Here is a 20016-nt window from a genome sequence, read left to right as displayed (position 1 = left end):
GTCCCGGGTGACCCCCCCCCCCCCCCCCCTTCGTCCTCGGGCTACTGTGATGAGCACATAATGGCGAGGCGCCCCGGGCCGGTAGCACGGGCCGAGGCGAGCAGGCGTGGCGAGGCGTGATGGGCGTGGCGAAGTGTTGCGAGCGAGCGACGCGAGGCGGCGTGGGGAGGGGAGGTGTGGCGAGGAGGAAGCGGGGCGAGGAAGCGGCACGAGGAGGCGAGGCGAGGCGGCGTGGGGAGGGGAGGTGTGGCGAGGGGGGTGGCGTGTGGCGAGGCGGCGGCGGCGCGGCGCGGCCTCTGCGTATCCGAGCGCCGACGCCTCCTTGAGCGCGTCCGAGTAGGAGAGGCCTCCCTGCGCCATGTTGGAGAGGATGAAGTTGGTGCAGCCGTTGATGATGCCTACGAAAAGGCCCCGAGGCGGCTGCCCAGAGGGCTGCCCAGAGACGGACGGAAGTGTGCGGCCGTTGACGACGCCAGACAGCTGCGACACCTCGTCGCCCAAAAAGTCTCGCTGCAGCGCGTGGATGATTGGGATGCCTACGGCGCACGCCGACCGACCGCTGGACGCATGCTGCGCAGACGGCGCCAGCGCACCTGCAAGACCCGCGCACCGCCGCACACCGCCGCCTCAAACCCGAACTTGCCCTCGGAGCCGAGCACCTGCTTTGCGTTGGCCTCGGCGAGCTTCTCCTGAAGCTCGGGCAGCGCCGCCGCGATGAGCGCCTTGTTGGCCGTCACCACGTGCTTGCCGTCCGCGATCGAGCGCATCACCACCTCCTTGGCCAGCGTCGTGCCTCCCATCACCTCGCACACGAGATCGATGCTGCCGTCGCCGAGGATCTCCTCCACGTCGTCGACGACAGCGCAGCCGGCAGGGAGCGGGAAGTCGCGTGGCTTCGCCTTGTCGCGCACGCAGATCGTCGCGATCTCCACGTCCACCCCAAGCGACGCCTGCAGCTCGCGCGCGCCCTCGAGGATGGTGACGATGCCGCCGCCGACAGTGCCGCCACCGACGAGGCCGACACGGAGCTTCCTAGGCGACTCGGCCATGCACGGGCTGCTGGCGCAGCGCGCGCCGCCTGTCCGCGTAGGAGGGCCGCCCACCAGCAGGGAGTGCGAGAGGCCAGCAACCAGTGCGATCATCGAGCATCGAGCTCACGTGGTGGCTGCTGCGTCGCGCTCGTCGGAGCTCGGTCGCGGCAGTTTCTTTTGAGAGAGGCGTGTTTTAAGAATTCGTTGGAGCTTCGCCTTCGATGTTATGAAACAAACGCAAGGCGGACATGGCATATCGCTCTCGGGCCCACAGACATCCCGCACACCCGCCGCACACCCGCCGCCCCCGCGCGCGCCCCACCTTGGCCGGGAGAAAGGGGAGTGACAGTTTGGGATTGCAAGCCCGAGTATGTTGAGTCCTGGCTCAACAACGCAGGGAACAAGAGGAGGTGGTCCGGCTCACAGGTCCGGCTCACGCGCCCCGAGCTCGCCATCTACCGCACTGAACACTTCCGCCCCCTCGCTCCCAACCCACTCACCTTCCCGACCGCAGAATTCTTTTTGAAAGAGGCGTATTTTAAGAATTCTTTTTGAGAGCGCCTTCGTTGTTAATAGTACAAACCCAATGGTCCCTTGCGAGCGGTCCTTCGTTGCAGTCGCACACACGCACACGCCACACCGCACCGCGCGCCCGCCCACTGCCCCGCCCAGGCGGGAAAGAGATGTCAGATGAGGAGATGGGACAGCAAAGGAGGAGCACAAACACGTATGGGAGGGTTCAGTTGTGCGCCACGCTGCCGGACGACACTGCTTCGGCAGCGTGCACCTCGATCCTGTACCGTGTTTGTTATGACCCAATGAACACACCAGTGAGGGAGGGCGAGACGATCGAGGGGTCCCGTACCATGCGGAATCGACCCTATCCAGTGCTCAAGTGCTCAAGGTGAAGAACAGTTAGGCTCGGACTGGACACCAACGCGGTATGGGTGGACGCGGGACAGATGATGACGGCACGCACGAGCGACACACAGACACAAACAAGCTCACAAGACACACAGCCAGCTGGCTGCCACAGAGCCACACACCCTGAGTTGGCGTACACATAACTCAGGGCCACGTCCTCCCTGTCGCCCCCCCCGATGCAGCGCTTGTCTGTCGTTCTCCACGCCGCCGTGGCGTGGCAGACGGTGAACGAGCTAGCGTGCGGGGAGAGCGGCATTGTGCACGGCGCTATCCGGTGGTTTGCCTGTTGATAGTTGCTAGCACGCGCCAGTCCGCACCTGCGTCGAGCCTGTCTGCTGTGAGAGAGAGTTGTTTTCTTAAATTCTTTTCCGGGTTCTTGCTGGCCGAGCACTGGATAGGGTCGATTCCGCATGGTACTGGACCCCTCGATCCGTCTCGCCACCTGTGTGTTCTTGTGTAACCTAACCTAACCTTTGTGTATCTCGAGAGACCTCGAGAGAAGGCCGCCCGCCGAGGGACAAGTCTCCAGAATTGGCTTCTTGGCGGGCCGCAACCGCCAGTCCGGTTGGTTGAACTGGCAGGAGGCAGCACCACCCACGCCACTTGGCCTGCAGAGTTTCCGGCAACCCCCAAGTGAAGGAAACCAGCAGTGGGTCCCTAGACTTTGCGTTTCCACCTCTCCTCTCTATCCTATCTACACCACCGATGCAGCGTCGACTAGCCATCCCCGCGCCCAGCCTCACCAGCCGACCCGCCGCCGGCAGCCTCCGCGACCAGTTTGACCAACGCCGAGATGCCGATGGCCAACAGCAGCAGCCCGATCGCACCCTTCAGCCGGCCGGGAGGCGCGCGCTGCGCCACCCGTACGCCCAGCGGGACGCCGCTCGCCACCGCCGCCCCGATGGCGGCCGCGAGGCCGAGGTCGACGCTACCACCGACGGCCGACACCGCCACCGAGCACAGCGAGATGGGGATGCAGAGCGACTGCGCCAGCGCGACGACGAGGGCGGGGGGCAGGCGCGGGTCGAGACGGAAGAGGAGCGGGATCGCGACAAACGGTCCGCCGGTGCAAGTCAGGATGGACAGGAGCCTAGATATGCACACGGCCGAGTGTGGGGTCCAGATCCGTCTATCGCCGTGCATCGCACTCCCGAGCCTCGCGGGCATCACAGCTGTGGATACAGTTGGCACGGCTGGCATACAGCGGAACATGCATCTCGCGTCTATTGAGCGCGCCCCACCACGAGGCCGAGGGCCACGGCGACCCGCTTCGACAGCACGAACGCGCCGGCAGCCGCCGAGGGATGCGCGGCGGCGGCGCCGCCGCCCTTGCGGGCTCCGTCGGCTGCGGCGGTGGCGAGCTCGGTGTCGCACCGGCTGGGCTGATCGTCTCGGCTGCTGCCGCTGTCGTCAGTCCGTCCGCCGCGGCCGGCCCTGAAGACGGTGCAGATTGCATGCACGCCGCTGAGGACCGCAAGCAGCACGACGAAGCTGGAGATGAGGGCGGCAGGCACCAGCGGGAAGAGCAAGCTGCCGGCTACCGCGCCCGGTACCGCGGAGAGCCCAGCCGTCGCCGTCTCGATCCGCGGCACTATCCTGCGGTTAGCGATGAGCGCAACGACTCCGGCCGGAAGAAGCGAGGCGATGACGGCCGGGCTCGCAACGCCGATCGGGACTCCCATGAGGAGGAGGAGCGGCACGAGCAGCACGCCTCCGATGCCAGTGGCACCGATGCAGACGCCAGAGCCGAAGGCGGAGACAAGGTACAGCGCAAGCGGCTGCGCCGCGGGCGCATCGCGCAGCCAGGATACCGCCATTGAGGATTAGCGGCGCGATTGTTTCATTGTTGGCTGGCGTGCCTGCCACCTTCCTCAGGCTGTTCCATCTCTTTCCCACCTAGGCGGGGCGATGGGCGTTGCGCGTGCGCGGGGTGCGGGGTGCGTGTGCTGTGGCGTCATGTGTGTGTCCACCTTCGTCTTGTTTGTTTCCTTTTAACATCGAAGGCTAGCTCAAAAAAATCCAGTGTGTCAGAGACCCGGTCGCGCCTCCCCGCCCTGCGTCGCCCGCCGCCGCGCCGCGCCGCCGCCTCGCGTCGCCATGTACAGTGCCCAGCAGCAGCACCACGCCGCACCTATTTGGTATTTCGGAGTGAGGGTCGTGCCCCCAAGTGACCCAACTCGCACGCTCTGGCCTGTGGTCTGATCTCAGAGCGTTATGTTGAGAGTAGGCTCGAGTCGCCCCCTGTGAGGCCCGTGTGCGCGCCAGCGTAGAGTATCTAGTGAGTAGTGTGCCAGCGTGTGTGCGTGTGTGCTTGTCCGCGAATGGGAGGGCACTTGTGACGAGGTGCTTGGTAGGCGAGTGGTAGCTCTGGCAGTCGCTGGTGCCGCGGACTTGCTGAGTCGTGTGTGCTCCTTTTTGCTTGCTAATACTGGAACACTCTTTTATGGCGCGCAGACTCTCCCGTTTCTCCACAGTAGCAGCTTGCTTGCCTCTTTACTGCTGTGGTGGGGCGCCACCGTGGGTCCATGCTAGCACTGTGGTGGGTCGTCTTGGGCGCTGACGCTCGCGCCCGAGAAGAAGAAGTTGCGGCCGTGGCAGCCCGTGTGAAGCGTACCGTTCACGGTCTTTCCCTCGAGCCACAGCGGTGTGGAGAACGACAGACAGCCGCTGCGTCTGCAGCCCGTGCCAGTTCTTGGTGGTCCATGTGACCTCATCGAGGTGCTGTGCACACTTGGAGCACTTGGAGTTCCTCAGCTGTTCGAGTAACTTGTCACGCCCGCAACACGGCGAAAGCCACGTGGCGCGAGTGCCGCGGATGGTCGCGCACCACTGCCCGCGCAAGGCGCGCGCTGCGCTGGCCGAACGCCTCAACTCTGACGCCTGCCGCATCCACCTCCTCGACCTTCCCGTCGAAAAGCAAATTCGGCTGGCAGTCGCAAGCCGGCTGCCCTCCGGGATCCCCGAAGATCCCGTCGGCTGGGAAGATCACCAACTGGCGGTCGAGCTCCGTCTCGCGCGCGCCCTCGCCACCCACGCCTGGCGTGCACCGAACGCCTCGAACGCCGATGCCGTGCTCATCCTCACCAACCGCTCGAAGCTGTGTGCGCCGATGTTTCAAGCGAGCGGCCGAGGTGCCAAGGGCATGGCGTATGCGCTCGGCGCCTACTCCAAGGCATTGTGGGACGCCGCGCTCCGCGCCGCCGCGGCGCTGCCACGCGGCACGGCGCCGGTGTTGCAGGTGGTCTCGGAGCAGGACGGCGCGTGCTCGCGGCTACCGATGCCGCCCGACGTGGCGGCCGGCGACGACGAGGGCAGGCGGCCCACCCTCTACCTCGTCGAAGCGCTGATCAACGCGCGCGTCGTGGGCAAGCGCGCGCAGTTCTTCCACTCCCCGACGCCCTTTGCGCGGCGGCCGCTCCAGCTGCCTGCCGTCGGCGCGGCAGCCGAGTGGGGCGCGCGCGATCCCGCGACGCGGCTGCTCTTCGCGGGCCACGTGCCCAAGCTCTTCCAGTCGCTCACGCGCTACCTGCTCTGGAAGCAGCTGCGTAACGACTCGCGTGCCACCACGCAGTCACGCACGATCAACTGCACCGTCGGCGCCTACGTTGCCGCGTGCAGCCTGAGCGCGTCGCAGGTCGCGGCGAAGCCGGCCCGCTGGTTCGAGCACGACTTTTGCGCCGCCGTATTGCGCGGCGGACTGGGCCGAGCGCGCGAGCTCCTCCACCCCCTCGTGTGGCACCGGCCAGCGAGCCGACGCGACGGTCCCGCAGCTGGCGCGCGCGCTCAAGTCGCGCTGCGCGCGCTACCGGTCGCACGCAAGTCTCGACGAGCTGCCCGACATGGCGCGCGATTCGGCACGGCGCATGGACTACGCCACGTACGGGCACGCCGCGAGCCACCGCTTCTGCCTCGTGGTCCCAGGCGACTGGGCGGGAACGCCCAAAGTCTCTGAGATGGTGGCAGTCGGCGGCGCCGGCGGCTGCATCCCCGTGTTTGTCCTGCCGCACGACGGCTCGGAGGGCCAGGTGGCGCGGCTGCTTCCATACGGCCGGTGGCTTGACTACTGCGAGATCGGCTACGTCACGCCAGCGAAGGTCGCGCAGCGCAACATGAGCGCAATCATGGATGCGCTCGCCAGGGTGAGCGCAGCCGAGGCGGCGCGCAAGCATCGCGCGCTGCGCTGCGTACGCGACGCCTTCGTGTTCCGGGCGCGCGAGGAGCAGCACGGGCGCGGCCCCGGTGGCACGCGGGCTCCCGACGCGGCCGACTTCATCCTGGGGGAGGTGTGCCATCGCGCCCGGCTGCTTCAGCAGCCGCAGGTCTCGACTGCCTTGCTATCCAGTGTACAGATGCGCGGGGCCAGGCACACCGGGTGTATGCTTCCCTTTGCGTCCCAAGCATTACCTAGTCGTAAGGTAAGGTAAGGTAAACTTCTCCACACACACGAGGTGGTGGGGCAAGGGGGGGCAACCCTCGCGTCTCCACGTCTAACGACAGGAGCCCCACGGCATTCAAAGTGCAAGGCCCGGTGCGCGTGGGTGAGCGGTGTGTGTGTGTGTGTGTGTGTGTGTGTGTGTGTGTGTGTGTGTGTGTGTGTGTGTGTGTGTGTGTGTCGTACTGACTACCCAGATAATCTATTAAATAATATTAAAAACAATCCTAAACATCAAATTACGCCTTGGCCAAATAATTGTTTTGAAAGCTTTGGCCATGGTAACTTGGAGAGCACTTGGAGTGCAGTCGGCAACCTCACATCCAGGGCCGGGGAGCTGAGAAGCGCACCCAGCGGGCCGGATGATCGGTATCGGGTTGCGGGCAAGAGAGCCCTAGCCCCGGGGGTGCGCGTTCGCAGGGAAAGGGCCGTAAAGTAAACACAGGTCTCCGAGGGTTGGCTCCGTGTACCGGGTTTCCCCTTAACTGCAGAACGCCCCCTCTACTCGGAGCTAGTGGACACGGACATCACGACACCACCCGTCACGTACACACACGACTGTCTAACGTGTACGCTGCCCGGCTACGCGGCGGCTCCCCGGCGCGGGGGCCTCGTCCCCCACCCTTCAGGGTGAATCTTCAGTCAGTCTGGTTCGGTCTCTTGCTCGCTTTTCGGGCGTCGCCCCACTGCCTCTGTCGTTTTTGATGTCTCTTCTTCGGAGGCGGCCCCTCCGCCCCACCTCCGTCGGCAGGGTGGGGCCTCCCCGGGAGCGGCGGCATTGTCGCGGTCACTCTCTTCCGTAAAATTAGTTGGTCCGAACGAATTCCGCCGGAATTGATCGGACCAACCCATCGGCGGGCTGTGTAGTGCGCGCGGGCGGGGCGTCGGGCGGGGCGTGGGCGGGGCGTCGGGTTCTTGCCGGGTTTACATGCCGCCATGCTCCGCAGCCGACTCTAGACGACTGCTACCGGCGTCAGGCCTCCTCCTCCTCATGTCGTTTTCAGTGGCGGCGGCGAACGCACCTCCTCAACGACACTAACGCGCTCTTCTACACCCTCCAGACCAGCTCCGCCTGGCCGCTCAGCCTCCCCGTGTACGACCCGAGGTGGGGATGCGCGTGCGAGAGCGCCGAGGACCGCCCCGTCTGGCTCGCCGCCCTCGACCTGTGCTTCTGGTTTGACACCCTCAACGCGACGCAGCAGGGCGCGCTTTTCGGCGGCTCGGGGCAGCTGCAGGAGTCGTACAATCGCACCTGCTCCGCCTCCGCGCCGGGCGAGCAGGTCAACGAGTACTACCATCACGTCCGGCTGTGCGCCACGCCCGCCTTTGTGCGCTACAACTACTACCTCAGCAAGGAGTACTGCGTACCCGAGGCGGCGAACAACTTCACGCTCTACCCACGCCTCGCTCGCGACGGCGCCATGATGTGCGGCACCGACATCGGGCCTGTTGGGCCCACGCAAAGCAACGAGGAGGCGTACTGCCCCTGCAACATCTTCTTCGACTATGACGCGCTGGCCAACTCCTCCTCCACTGCGCTCGACACCGTCAGCACCTTCTACGCCGCCATAAGCCAGCCAAACAGCTCGTGGCCGGTGAAGCGGCCGGCAACGCGAGACGGCGAGTGCGCGTGCGACGACCCGGAGTTCCGGCCGGTGTGGCTCGCGCCGATTGACATGTGCGACTACTACGCTCGCCAGCCGCCCGAGGTGCAGGCGCTGCTCCTCCCGCCAGGTGATCCAGCAGCGCAGGCGGTCTACGAGAGGGCGTGCCAGGGGCTGTCGAGGGAGGAGCAGAACCGCGACTTCATGCACGTCAAGTTCTGCGCGGACCGCGCCTTCATCACCGACATCTTCTACGAGCATGATTACTGCCAGCGGCCCGACGAGTCGGGGCAGCTCATTCCGGTTACTGCTCCGGACGGGCTGCTCTTCTGCCAGGGCATCATACCCGCACCGGCGCCACCGCCACTCTCACCGCCTCCGATCGCACCGCCGCTGCCGCCAGCCTCACCAGTTCCGTCATCACCGCCACCTTATGCACCTGGAGCTGGGCCGAGACCCCCGCCTTTCCCGCCTGGCAAAGCTCCAACGCCACCGCCCTTCCCCCCGCCACATCCGCCTGACAAGGCTCCGACGCCGCCGCCCTTGCCGCCGCCGCACCCACCCGGCAGGGCGCCGATGCCGCCGCCGTCGCCGCCGCCGTTTCCGCCTGGGAAGGCACCGCCCTCGCCGCCATCGCCATCCTGCCGGAGAACCGGCTGCTCGGCCACGCCGGCTCGGCTGGGAGTCGGTGGTGCTACGACATGGCTACCGCGGATGAGGGCGCCGAGCTCTGCTCGAGCTACTACGTCGAGGTCGGTGAGGCGGACGTGGTTGGGGCGGAGGGCTACGTGCCGTGCTCTGCGGGCTGCGACCGCTGTCAGATCACCTACACGAACGGCATCCCGGGCTGCAGGAGCGCGCCGCCGGAATTCACCATCTGCCCGACGGCTGCGGCGCCAATGCCGCCGCCCTTTCCCCCGCCGCATCCGCCTGGCAGGGCGCCGACGCCGCCGCCGTCGCCGCCGCCGCACCCACCCGGCAGGGCGCCGACGCCGCCGCCGTCGCCGCCGCCGTTTCCGCCTGGGAAGGCACCGCCCTCGCCGCCATCGCCACCCCCGACAGTGGCGCCGACGGCTGCGCCGACGGCGGCGCCGACGGCGGCGCCAACCCCAGCCCCCACGTACCCGTGCACGACCGTGCTGCCGGCAGTGGACGACGAGAGCAACCCCGTGCCAGAGGGCCCTATCCTGCCGGAGAACCGGCTGCTCGGCCACGCCGGCTCGGCTGGGAGTCGGTGGTGCTACGAGATGGCTACCGCGGATGAGGGCGCCGAGCTCTGCTCGAGCTACTACGTCGAGGTCGGTGAGGCGGACGTGGTTGGGGCGGAGGGCTACGTGCCGTGCTCTGCGGGCTGCGACCGCTGTCAGATCACCTACACGAACGGCATCCCGGGCTGCAGGAGCGCGCCGCCGGAATTCACCATCTGCCCGACGGCTGCGGCGCCAATGCCACCGCCCTTTCCCCCGCCGCATCCGCCTGGCAGGGCTCCGACGCCGCCGCCGTCGCCGCCGCCGCACCCACCCGGCAGGGCGCCGACGCCGCCGCCGTCGCCGCCGCCGTTTCCGCCTGGGAAGGCACCGCCCTCGCCGACGCCGCATCCGCCTGGCAAGGCGCCGACGCCTCCGCCGTCGCCGCCGCCGCACCCACCCGGCAGGGCGCCGACGCCGCCGCCGTCGCCGCCGCCGTTTCCGCCTGGGAAGGCACCGCCCTCGCCGACGCCGCATCCGCCTGGCAGGGCGCCGACGCCGCCGCCGTCGCCGCCGCCGCACCCACCCGGCAGGGCGCCGACGCCGCCGCCGTCGCCGCCGCCGTTTCCGCCTGGGAGGGCACCGCCCTCGCCGACGCCGCATCCGCCTGGCAAGGCGCCGACGCCTCCGCCGTCGCCACCGCCGCACCCACCCGGCAGGGCGCCGACGCCGCCTCTGTCGCCGCCGCCGTTTCCGCCTGGGAAGGCACCGCCCTCGCCGACGCCGCTTCCGCCTGGCAAGGCGCCGACGCCGCCGCCGTCGCCGCCGCCGCACCCACCCGGCAGGGCGCCGACGCCGCCTTGAGAGGCGCAGAGAGGCTGCGAGTGCTCGACGAGTCTTGCGAGCTGCGCGGTCAAACCTGGGGGGAACCGACCGCATCAGGGTGGATTTCCGAAACCTCCGTGAACACCTTTGCCGGTTCTAACTAAAAATCTCTCTCACATTTGCCTCCAAGTCATGTCGTTGCTCAGGTCCACTCTCGTTTCGAGCACTTGAACCTCAACGGTCGGTGTTGGCACTGGGGTTCCCTTCGGGTATATCGTGACAGCTGATATGCGGGATTACCACTGGTGTTTCGTCCGCGGCAAAAATTCTTTTTGCGCGCTGGCCTTTCGTTGACAGCACCATTTGCGAGGTGCGAGAGAGGCAAAAAACCAACAGCCCTCTCTCGATGGTGTCATTTGCTCCGCTGCTTCCCGCGCTCCTCCCCCTCGCCTTCCAGCATCCCGGCGCCCTGCTGCAGCGCGGAGCGCCGTCGCGCTGCGCCTCTTCGCCTTCGCGTGTGCCGCAGCCCTCGCTTCAGCAGCCGCCGAACAGCGGAGATGCTCCGCTGCTGCCCTGGGTGCGGCCGGCGCTGGTGGGAGCGTCGGCGGCAGCGGTGGTGGCGGGCGGCGCGCTCATGCTTCCGGGCGTCGCGCACGCCTCGATCCTCGACTCTGCGTTTGTGCAGTCCACCTCGCTCATCTTCATCTCGGAGCTGGGGGACAAGACCTTCTTCATCGCGGCGCTGCTGGCGGCGCGCGCGTCCAAGCTGCTAACGTTCGCGGGCTGCGCCGGCGCGCTCGCGCTCATGACCGTGGTTTCCGTCCTCATCGGCCAGATTTTCCACCAGGTGGCCGGGAGAAGACAGCTCTCACGCACCATAGCCCTCCATGCCCAGCACGGGCTCGCCAAGACGGTGGCTGCATGCACCAGGTGCCGGCCGGCTTGACGCGCGGCCTGCCGCTCGACGACTACGTCGCGATCGCCTCCTTCGTCTTCTTTGGCATCAAGGCGATCCTGGACGCGGTGCGCGCCATCCGGCCCGGCGCAGAGGGAAGTGTCTAGGAAGTGTCAGGAGTGTCTAGGAAGTGTCTAGGAAGTGCCACCAGGCCCGGAGCAGAGGCGGGTCCACCACACGCCGCCGCTCAGCCGCCGATGGCACGCCCCCGCAGGCGCAGATCGAGGAGGACGGCGCGGGCATCGCCGAGGAGTCGGAGGAGGCGGAGGAGACCCTCGAGCAGTCGGGCCTCTATGGCAAGTCTGGCTGGCCGCTGGTCCTCGAGGCTTGCACGCTCACCATCGCGGCCGAGGTCGGTGACCGGTCTCAGATCGCGACCATCGCGCTGGCCGCGGCGCAGAACCCGTACCTCGTCGCCTTTGGCGCCATCGCGGGCCACTGCGCCGCCACCGGCATGGCCGTCCTCGGCGGCTCCTTCATCTCAAAGTATCTGTCCGAGCGGGTCATCGGCTTTGTCGGAGGGGGTCTCTTCCTCGTCTTCGCCCTCACCACGGCCGTCGGGCTATTCTGAGCGAGGCGTCTGGACACCTCTTCTGAGCTTCTGAGCAGCGCCTCGTCTGAGCTGCGCCTCGGAGTGCCGCGGGCGCGCGCCCCGTCTCTGTTGAGTTGGTGCTGCTGGGGCGGCTCCTCTGGCCACCGCAGCACCCTCTCTTTGACCCTGTCCGTCTTCTCTCTCTCCACTCTCGTCTCGAACTCTATAGTTCTAACGTCTATGATGACCAGTTACACATAATTATACGTGGCTGGGTTCACAGCGATTGTAGGAAAGTGTGGGGACCAAATCCCGGTCGCGGCCTTCCGACTCGCGCCTTCGCCTCACTGGCACTACTATTGTAGCCCTGGCCGGTGCGCGTGCGGAGTTGAAGTTCCGGAGTGAAAATTCGAACGCGTTCTCTCACGGTGACCAAAAAATGTCCACCTCAGAGGCACCTCCGGAGGCAGGCCGCCGCACGCCGGCGACACAGCTCCAGCTGTCGAACTGACCCGCAGCTCCTCTCAGAGCGCGAACTGTGACGAAAGTTGACTGAGGCGGTTGTCAGGAATCATCATACGGATCACATGGTGGCTCTCTCATGACGGGCCGCCCGACCACTCCTGGGTGGCACTGCCACCGGTGTCGCTCGACGTCCTGTCGACAGCGTGCCGACAGCGACACAACCATGTGGGACGCGTCGAGTATCGACCTCTACTGCTTACCCAGCCTTCGAGTGTATCCTGGCTGTGGTCCCACACCCACTGGTGTCCATCTCAGAGACCGCAGGAGGTCATGAGGGTCGATGGGAGTGCCAACCCCACAATGCCTAAAAACCCAGCCCAGTATCCGTGTCGCCTATCCGCTACTCGTATCGCCCGGGGGGGGGCGCGCGTGACGTGATTCGTCATAACAGACCCGGGCATGATTGATTTGCTTATCGGTCATATGTGTTACGGCTCTATGATTATCTGCAATCTGGTCAGGATTTGATTTTCGTTTGTCGTGCAGGGGCACACCGCACCACAAAAAACCGAAAACGAGACAGCGAGGATTTTTGTCCGAAATTTTGTGTCCCGAGAAGTTTTTTATATGTGAGTTCAAAGAAACCCGCAATCAAATCTCGCGAGAGAGAGGCGGGCGTTGCTTGGTCCTCGCACGCACGCAACCCCCCCCCCCCCCCCGGCCAAAGTATAGCTTTCTACGTCTAACAGCGTCTGCTACAATACGGGCGTCGCGGCCCCTGGTTGCGCGCCCTCCTCCCACCAGAGCGGCGGCGAGGTTGGCAAGCGCGCGGTCAGTATCTCTGCGCCCGACTCGTGCATCAGCAGCTGGTGCTCGAACTGCGCGCTCGGCTTGCCATCCTTGGTGACGGCGGTCCAGCCGTCGGCCCAGTGGACGTCCTTCCACGTCCCCGTGTTGATCATCGGCTCGATGGTGAAGCAATGGCCGACCTTCATCACGAACTTGGCCTTGTTGCCCGCGTAGTGCGGGATGTTTGGCGCGCAGTGAAAGTACTCGCCCACGCCGTGGCCGCAGTAGGTCTTGTCGACCTGTTTACGGCGGCACGCGTGAGGAGGCGCCGTTCACAGCTGTCGCCCGCCCATCTCGCGTGTGAACCGCAAATCCGCAGCCGTTGATGTGGCTGGTGATGATGCCGCCGACGTCGCGGTAGAAGAAACCCGGCTTGCAGGCGTCGATCGCCTGAGACACGCTCCTTCCCGAGTGAGCGGGCGGCGCGTCGCTGGTGAGAGTCTGCACGCGCGTGTCTCGCCTTCATGAGCGAGTCGTGCGACGCCTTGATCAGGTCCTTCTTCTTTTGCGTCACGCCCGGCCCAACGCAAAACGTCTCGTTCAGGTCCGCGTGGAAGCCTATCCACCAAAGCAGAGACGCCGCGGTCGGTGCACCGCAGCCGTTGTGCGCCGAGGCTGCGGGGGCCGCCGTCGAAGATCGGCGACACGTCGATGTTGACGATGTCGCCGTCCTCGAGTTGTCTCATGTCGGGGATGCCTGCTCGGGGCCGGCGGGCAGGGCAAGGAAGCTTGCGGTGAGGTGGGGCGGCGCTCGCTCCGCGCGGCTGCTGCGTGGAGTCTGCGACACCGTGGCACACCACCTCGTTGACCGAGGTGCAGACCGACTTTGGGAAGTTGTGGTAGTTGAGCGGCGCGGGGTAGGCGCCTAGCCCACGCGTGACGGGGTCTCATCCACCGACGGCTGAGATGGTTGAGCGGCGCGGGGGAGGGCGCCAAACTCCATGTGCTTGTCGTGCACGACGCGGTCGATCTCGTCCGTCGTCACTCCCGGCTTGATGACCCGGTGCGCCGCGTCCACGATCTCCCTCCCCATCCGGCACACAGCCCTCAGCTTCTCCGCCTGCGCCGCGCTCACCACCGGGGGAGTCGACCTCGCGGGGGCAGCCTGCTCGGCGCGCGGGTCGCCGTCGGCGGCGTAGTCCGGCAGCAGGATCCCCTCGGCGACCGGCCGCCGCGGCGACACGCGGTACGGCCGCAGCGACCCCGTGTAGCTGAAGCCCGGCCGGCGGCCGGCGCGGCTGGTGCCGTGGTCGAGGACGTACAGCCACGGGCCCGAGTCCTCGATGCTGGCCGGGTGGCCCCCGCCCACCTGGTGCCAGCAGGCTGGCCCGCGCTGGAGCTCGGCCACCACCACCGCCACGTACTCCCGCGCAGGGTCGTACGCCGCCAGCCGGCCGTCGAGGCCGTCGAGGCCGTCGGCGCCGTCGAGCGCCTGCTCGAGCTCCTCCTGCCGCACCCACTTGCTGCGCGAGAGCAGCGCCTTGAAGCGGTCGCCCACCGTGCTCGCTTTGCTGGCGCACGTGAGCTTGCTCACCGTCTGGACCAGCTTGAGCGGGCCACGGAAGACGAGCGCGCCGCGCTCTCCCTCGGGGTGGAGCGGGTCGACCGCCCTCTCCTTGAAGCGCGGAAAGGCCTCCATGATGCCCAGCAGCTCCTTGGCGGCGTCCTCGGCCGCGTCGAGGTCGGCCATCGCCGCAGGGAGGCTAGCGCGACGACGCGGCCGCCCACACGGGTCGAGGATACCTGGTACGAAAAAATAACACTTTTGCGGCCAGGGTGGGGCGCGCGCGGGGGGCGGCGGGTGTGCGGGATGTCTGTGGGCCCGAGAGCGATATGCCATGTCCGCCTTGCGTTTGTTTCATAACATCGAAGGCTAAGCTCAAAAAATAACGCATCGCGGGATTTTTTGGACGTTTCTTTCTTTCTTTTTCCAAGTGCTCCGCATAGTATGTGGGAGACTCCTGCCGCCGCCCCTGCCACCCCTGTCAGTGTGCCTGTGGCAGCGAGAGACTGCCACTGAGAAGCTGGAGGCAGGTAGGTCGCTAGACTGAGATGAGACCGCCAAGTGGAGTTGGGAGTCCACCGTGCACCGCGCTGCGAGCCTGTCGTGTCCCTTGTCAGGAGCAGGAGAGCCCCACCTGTGCCCCTGATCGTCCTTCCAAAATCCTGCTCGTGCAGGTGTGGACCCTGTCCTCCTCCCCCATCCCTCGTTTGGGCTTGTCTGTTTTCTTTCTTTCTTCCAAGTGCTCCAAGTGCTCCAAGGCACGCGATCCTTTGGTTTCTGTTTTCTTTCTGCAGAAGAGAGGAAAAGCGAAAATGCCAGCAGACATCTCCAGAGAGGGAGCGAGCGAGCGAGCGAGCGAGAGAGCTAGCGTGACTGAGCGACCGTGCGAGAGAACTTTACAACAAAACTCCCTCGCAGCGAGAGAAAATAGAGAGCGCGCGCGAGAGAGAGCGAGAGAGAGAGCGAGAGCAAGAGAGAGAGAGAGAGAGAGAGAGAGAGAGAGAGAGAGAGAGAGAGAGAGAGAGAGAGAGAGAGAGAGAGAGAGAGAGAGAGAGAGAGAGAGAGAGAGAGAGAGAGTTTTACAACAAAACTCCCTCGCACAACACTGGGCACGGGACTGGCGCGCACTGGCACTAACACAGGTACACCACGAGAGAGAGAGAGAGAGAGAGAGAGAGAGAGAGAGAGAGAGAGAGAGAGAGAGAGCGCGAGCGAGAGAGCGAGAGAGCGAGAGAGAGAGAGAGAGAGAGAGAGAGAGAGAGAGAGAGAGAGAGAGAGAGAGAGAGAGAGAGAGAGAGAGAGAGAGAGAGAGAGAGAGAGAGAGTGAGTGAGTGAGTGAGTGAGTGAGTGAGTGAGTGAGTGAGTGAGTGAGTGAGTGAGCGAGTGAGAGCGAGAGCGAGAGCGAGAGCGAGAGCGAGAGCGAGAGCGAGAGCGAGCGAGAGCGAGAGCGAGAGTGAGAGCGAGAGCGAGCGAGCGAGAGGAGCGAGAGCGAGAGCATTTCGTGCGTGTGCAGCACTGTGTGTGAAGAGTGATGACTTCTGACTGTCGTCGCTGTCTCTCCCTTCTCGACTGTCTGTGCTTGTGAGATTTTCGAAAACCAACAAGAAACTGAGAGACAAGCCGTGGGGCCGGTCCCGTAGCCTCTTGCGTGTGCGTCTTGCTTGGGCCCGGGGTTGTGTGTTTTGTGTTGTGTTTGCGTGAAGAGCTCTTTTCATTGTGAAGTCGGCCTCTAGCGCGCGAAAGGGTTTTTGCTCGCCTTCCCGGGGACCACGTGTTGTCTGACCCTCACTGTGCTGCCATGGACAGGGTTTCCGGGAGGAGCGATTTGTGAGAAGAGGGTGACTTCTGACTGTCGATGCTGTCCATCCACCGGACGCGAGGGTCGCTGGGTCGGTCGGTCGGCTCCTCACTAACTCGCTGCATATAGCAGCGATGAGCTCACTAGCTGCATGTGCATGTAGAGCTCACACTAGGAGAGAGATTGTTTGTTTTGTTTGTCACACTAGAGGCCGTCATCGCATTCGCCCTGGGACCCAGCGCTGACTTCTGACTGTCGTTGCGGTCTATCCCTTTCTCGACTGTCTGAGCCTGTGCGTCTTGGGTTTGTGTTTTTGTGTGAAGAGCGTCGATTTCGGGCCCGGGGTTGTCGTTTATGTGAAGAGCGTCGCATCGGGAGGAACCGAAGATCGACCGGGGGGCGGCCAGTTTCAGAAGGAGGCGCATCGCAGCTGCTTCATGGGCGTGAGCGCCTCAACAGGCCTGCTGTCGACGGCCCAGGTGTCCACCACCGACGAAGAGTGGGACGTCTACTTTCAGAAGCTCGAGAAGAACCTAAAGCGCGCCCGTCCCAAACGCAACACCTCCGAGGCCACAGCCGGCGGCCTCTGCCTAAGCCCTCGAGCCGGCATCCCTCGTAGGTCCAAGGAGAAGATAAACATCCAGTCAAAGCTGAGCGCCAACACCGCCCTCTCCTACGCCGCCATTAACGGAGCCTCGGCCGCCGTGATCGACCGTCTCGTCGCCGCCGGGTCTGCGTTGGAGATGACCGACGTCGACGGCTACACGCCCCTGCTGCAAGCGGTCGCGTCGCACCCAGTCAAGTGCCGCGAGGCGGCCGAGCGGCTCCTGCACCACGGCGCCAGCCCGCGCGCAGCCACCGCCAACGGCTGGACGGCGCTGCACTGGGCGGCGTACAAGAACTCGCCCGCCTCGCTCATCGATGCGCTGGTGGCGGCGGGCGCGAGTGCGCCTCTGCCACCGGGCGGGGGAGGTGGCGCGTGGCCGTCGGCGCGACCGCCCCCCCCGTCCGCCACCCCGTAGGCGTCGAGGCCAAGAAGAGGGACGGCGGCGAGACCCCCTTCCTCGTCGCGGCCCGCGCGTCGCACCTCGCGTGCGCTGAGCGGCTGGTCCACAAGCACAAGGCGGACCCTCGCGCAGTCAACGTGCGTGGTGAGGCGGTGCTGCACGTCGCGGCGCAGCACGGCGCCCTCATCGAGGTGATCGACCGGCTGGTCGACATGGAGTGCGACATCGAGGCCAAGAAGGAGGACGGCGCGACGCCGCTCCTCGTCGCCGCGCGGAACGGACACGTCCACGTGGTGGAGCGACTGCTCCGGCACGGCGCCGACGCGAGCGCGGCGATGAAGAGCGGCTGGACGGTGCTGCACTGCGCCGCGCATCACGGGGCGCCGCGAGAGACCGTCGAGAAGCTCGTCGCGGCGGGGGCAGAGGTCGACGCCGTCGACCGGCGTGTGCCCGCGCCACCACTCTCCCCCGCGCACGAGGCTGGCCGGGCGCAATCTCGGCTGATCTCGGCTGATCTCCGGTGTGGCAGGCGCGGGAGGACGGCCCTGCACGAGGCGGCGTCGGCGGGGGAGGCCGAGGTTGCGGAGGCGCGTTGCGCGTGCCTCCCACACACCCGCGCGCACTAGGCGTCTAGGCCTTGCAGCCACGAGGACCGAGATCCTGCGGCGGGCGCGGGCTTGGGGGGGAGGGGGGAGGGGGAGGGGGGGGGGGGGGGGGGGGTTCGGGTGTGGATCGCTGCGGGCGCCGTGCGCCTGGTCGCTCGGGGTGTGGAGATGCGACGCCCCCCTCCCCACTGTTGCTGCCCCCAAAGCAGTGGCCGCAGCAGAGGACGCTGCTTCCCCCCTCCCACCCTCTCTCTCCCCACCCGCCCACCCTGCACCCTCTCGCACACACAGGTGCTCGTCGAGCTCGGCGCGGACCCGACTCGAAAGAGCAAGGCGGCCCTCAGACCGCACACGCCGAGCAGCGGGCGACACTCTCGGTGTGTCTTCATCGCTGGCCATCTGCGGCGCGATATAGGCGGGCCAGACGCCGAGTGAGCGGGCGCGCTCGAACAGCTGGGTTGCGACCAGCGCGGACCGCGCGCAAAAGTCGCCCGGCGCGCTCAAGCGGATGGGGCTCGTGGCTCATCTCTTCACCATGACGCTCTGCCGCGTGTGTCGCGCTTCACAGCTCTTTACCTTCTGCTCTCAGGCTCGCGCAGTGGCTCGACGACCGGTACACAGAGCACTCGGAGCGCAGCAGCGCGCGCAAATCGGCGAAGGAACTCCGGGCATCGCAGGCGGCGGCCGAGGCTTCGATTGCCAACCTCACGGTGCGGCGCTCCGCGCAATAGACGACGAGCCGCACAAAACGCTCTAGCCCCCCCCCCCCCCTTACCGGCGGCGAGAGGTGCGCGCACACCGCGGCCCACGGTGCGCACTTTTGCGGCCGCTGCGCCTTCTGGCGCCCCACGCCCCCACACGCGTCACGCCGGGGGGGAAACAGCGGTTTTGGTTTTCTCTACAACGTATACTGTGCTGTACGCGAAAGTGTGAACAGGTCGGAGCAGCTTCAGTGCAGCACTACACCACCACCTAGTGGCACGCCACGCATATGTCGGTCCCGCCGCGAGGTCTCGACAGCGTGCCGACAGCGACACAGACCATGTGGCAGTGGGACGCGTCGAGTATCGACCTCTACTGCTTACCCAGCCTTCGAGTGTATCCTGACTCTGTGGTCCCACACCCACTGGTGTGTCCATCTCAGAGACCGCAGGAGGTCATGAGGGTCGATGGGGTTGAGTTGCAGCGCAGCTCCGCCTCACGCCTCACCTGACCACGGCGCCGCCGGCGCCTGTTGATACATTGATAGGTCCAGGTGATAGCTCTCTTCCTGGATGAGCAAGCAATGCATACGCCTGGTCGGACCTCAGAATGATCGACCGACCGCGTCCCGGTGCTCTCTCTGCGGTCGGAGTTGAGAAATTTGAAAAAAGACATTTTGTTCACGTTTTGTCGGAGTTTGACGCTGCCGCCGCGACTCCCGCCGCGAGGTCTCGCGGCCCGGGTGTGTGTATGGGGCACCTCCTCGCCCTCTGGGCGCTCGCCACGGACCAGCCCGCGACCTTTGGGCGGCTCGCCAGCGCGTACGGCGTCTACTCGGCCGTCGTGCTCGCAGAGCCGCCAGGTGGAGGCGAGCGCGGCCTCTTCTGCACACGTGCTGTGGCGGCGGGCGAACCGCTGCTGGCGGTCCCGTGGCAGCTGTGCCTGGTCGACGAGGACGAGCCCGGCGACGATTCGCTGGAGAGCGTGTGGGAGCAGCAGTCCGACGCGGCTGCGCGTCCGGCGCGGGATGTGCGTCTCGCCGCTCAATTGCTGGCGCAGCTCGCCGGCGACGGCGGCGACGGCGGCGGAGACGCCGCGGAGCTGTCGCGCTTCTGGCGCGAGTGGAGCGCGATGCTCCCGCCGGCCGCTGCCTGCGCTCACCCGATGACTCTTCCCGACGCGCTGCTCGAGGAGCTGCAGCACGCGCCTCTCGCGGAGGCGGGCCGCCGGCAGCGCCGCCGTCTGCTGCGGCTGCTCGCCTCTGCGCCCGCCTCGAGCGACGGCCAGCGCGCCTGGGCGACGGCCATGTGTTCGAGCCGCCCGTTCCGGCTTCCGGCGCGGGCCGAGGGGCGAGGCGGCCGGACAGCCTTTGTGCCCTTTCTTGACATGGCCAACCACGCCGCTTCGCCGAACTGCGAGGTGCAGGGCGCGGGCGGCGCGCCGGGCGCCTTCGAGGCGGTGGCGCTGGTGGCGACGCGCAGCCTCGACGCGGGCGAGGAGGCGAGATATCGCCTGGAGCGGCGGCGCCGCCACGCCCGGAGGCGGAGCCTCCCCCTGAGCCGTCTCGGAGCTGCTCCTGCAGGCACTCATCTCGTA

The 20016-nt window shown here is 66.4% G+C and overlaps 6 protein-coding genes across 6 annotated transcripts in view; 3 read left to right on the top strand and 3 right to left on the bottom strand.

Moving 5' to 3' along the window:
- The window catches only part of EMIHUDRAFT_427023 (hypothetical protein), a gene marked incomplete at its 3' end in the record, with an annotated part of 1899 nt that extends 721 nt beyond the window's left edge, over positions 1–1178 (bottom strand). Inside the window, exons 1-3 of the mRNA XM_005778905.1 lie at positions 611–1178; positions 474–536; positions 211–398 (exon numbers count right to left, since the gene is read on the bottom strand). Coding sequence (XP_005778962.1) covers positions 211–398; positions 474–536; positions 611–1142 — 783 coding nt within the window. The remainder of the gene's footprint in view (positions 1–210; positions 399–473; positions 537–610) is intronic.
- A 1789-nt stretch (positions 1179–2967) lies between these two features.
- Positions 2968–3777, bottom strand: EMIHUDRAFT_353948 (hypothetical protein). The gene has a single exon (XM_005778904.1). It carries the CDS (start codon positions 3770–3772, stop codon positions 3179–3181), a length of 594 nt encoding a protein of 197 aa, XP_005778961.1. The 5' UTR covers positions 3773–3777; the 3' UTR covers positions 2968–3178.
- Positions 3778–10637: 6860 nt separating this feature from the next.
- Positions 10638–11529, top strand: EMIHUDRAFT_205610 (hypothetical protein; the record flags this gene model as incomplete). The annotated part of the gene is made up of 3 exons (XM_005778903.1): positions 10638–10850; positions 10934–11026; positions 11173–11529. 3 exons carry the CDS (start codon positions 10638–10640, stop codon positions 11527–11529), a joined length of 663 nt encoding a protein of 220 aa, XP_005778960.1.
- Positions 11530–12749: 1220 nt separating this feature from the next.
- Positions 12750–14020, bottom strand: EMIHUDRAFT_42070 (hypothetical protein; the record flags this gene model as incomplete). Its single annotated transcript, XM_005778902.1, is given in 6 exon segments — positions 12750–13043; positions 13111–13234; positions 13399–13504; positions 13592–13669; positions 13686–13690; positions 13743–14020. Coding segments are annotated over 6 exon segments (885 nt in total), but the record flags the coding sequence as incomplete, so codon positions are not given.
- Positions 14021–17378: 3358 nt separating this feature from the next.
- EMIHUDRAFT_435094 (hypothetical protein) lies at positions 17379–18638 on the top strand (the record flags this gene model as incomplete). The annotated part of the gene is made up of 6 exons (XM_005778901.1): positions 17379–17555; positions 17643–17700; positions 18010–18095; positions 18134–18235; positions 18308–18316; positions 18351–18638. Coding segments are annotated over exons 1-6 (648 nt in total), but the record flags the coding sequence as incomplete, so codon positions are not given.
- A 532-nt stretch (positions 18639–19170) lies between these two features.
- The window catches only part of EMIHUDRAFT_205607 (hypothetical protein), a gene marked incomplete at both ends in the record, with an annotated part of 1331 nt that continues 485 nt past the window's right edge, over positions 19171–20016 (top strand). Inside the window, one exon of the mRNA XM_005778900.1 lies at positions 19171–19839. Coding sequence (XP_005778957.1) covers positions 19171–19839 — 669 coding nt within the window. The remainder of the gene's footprint in view (positions 19840–20016) is intronic.

This window comes from Emiliania huxleyi, assembly GCF_000372725.1.
Source record: "Emiliania huxleyi CCMP1516 unplaced genomic scaffold EMIHUscaffold_24, whole genome shotgun sequence".
NCBI lineage: Eukaryota > Haptophyta > Isochrysidales > Noelaerhabdaceae > Emiliania > Emiliania huxleyi.
Note: the sequence above shows the minus strand (reverse complement) of the source record. Positions and strands in the feature narration are given on the sequence as shown.

Excerpts from the sequence above, each read along its gene's own strand:
- EMIHUDRAFT_353948 (XM_005778904.1), bottom strand. The coding sequence starts at position 3,772 with ATGGCGGTATCCTGGCTGCGCGATGCGCCCGCGGCGCAGCCGCTTGCG.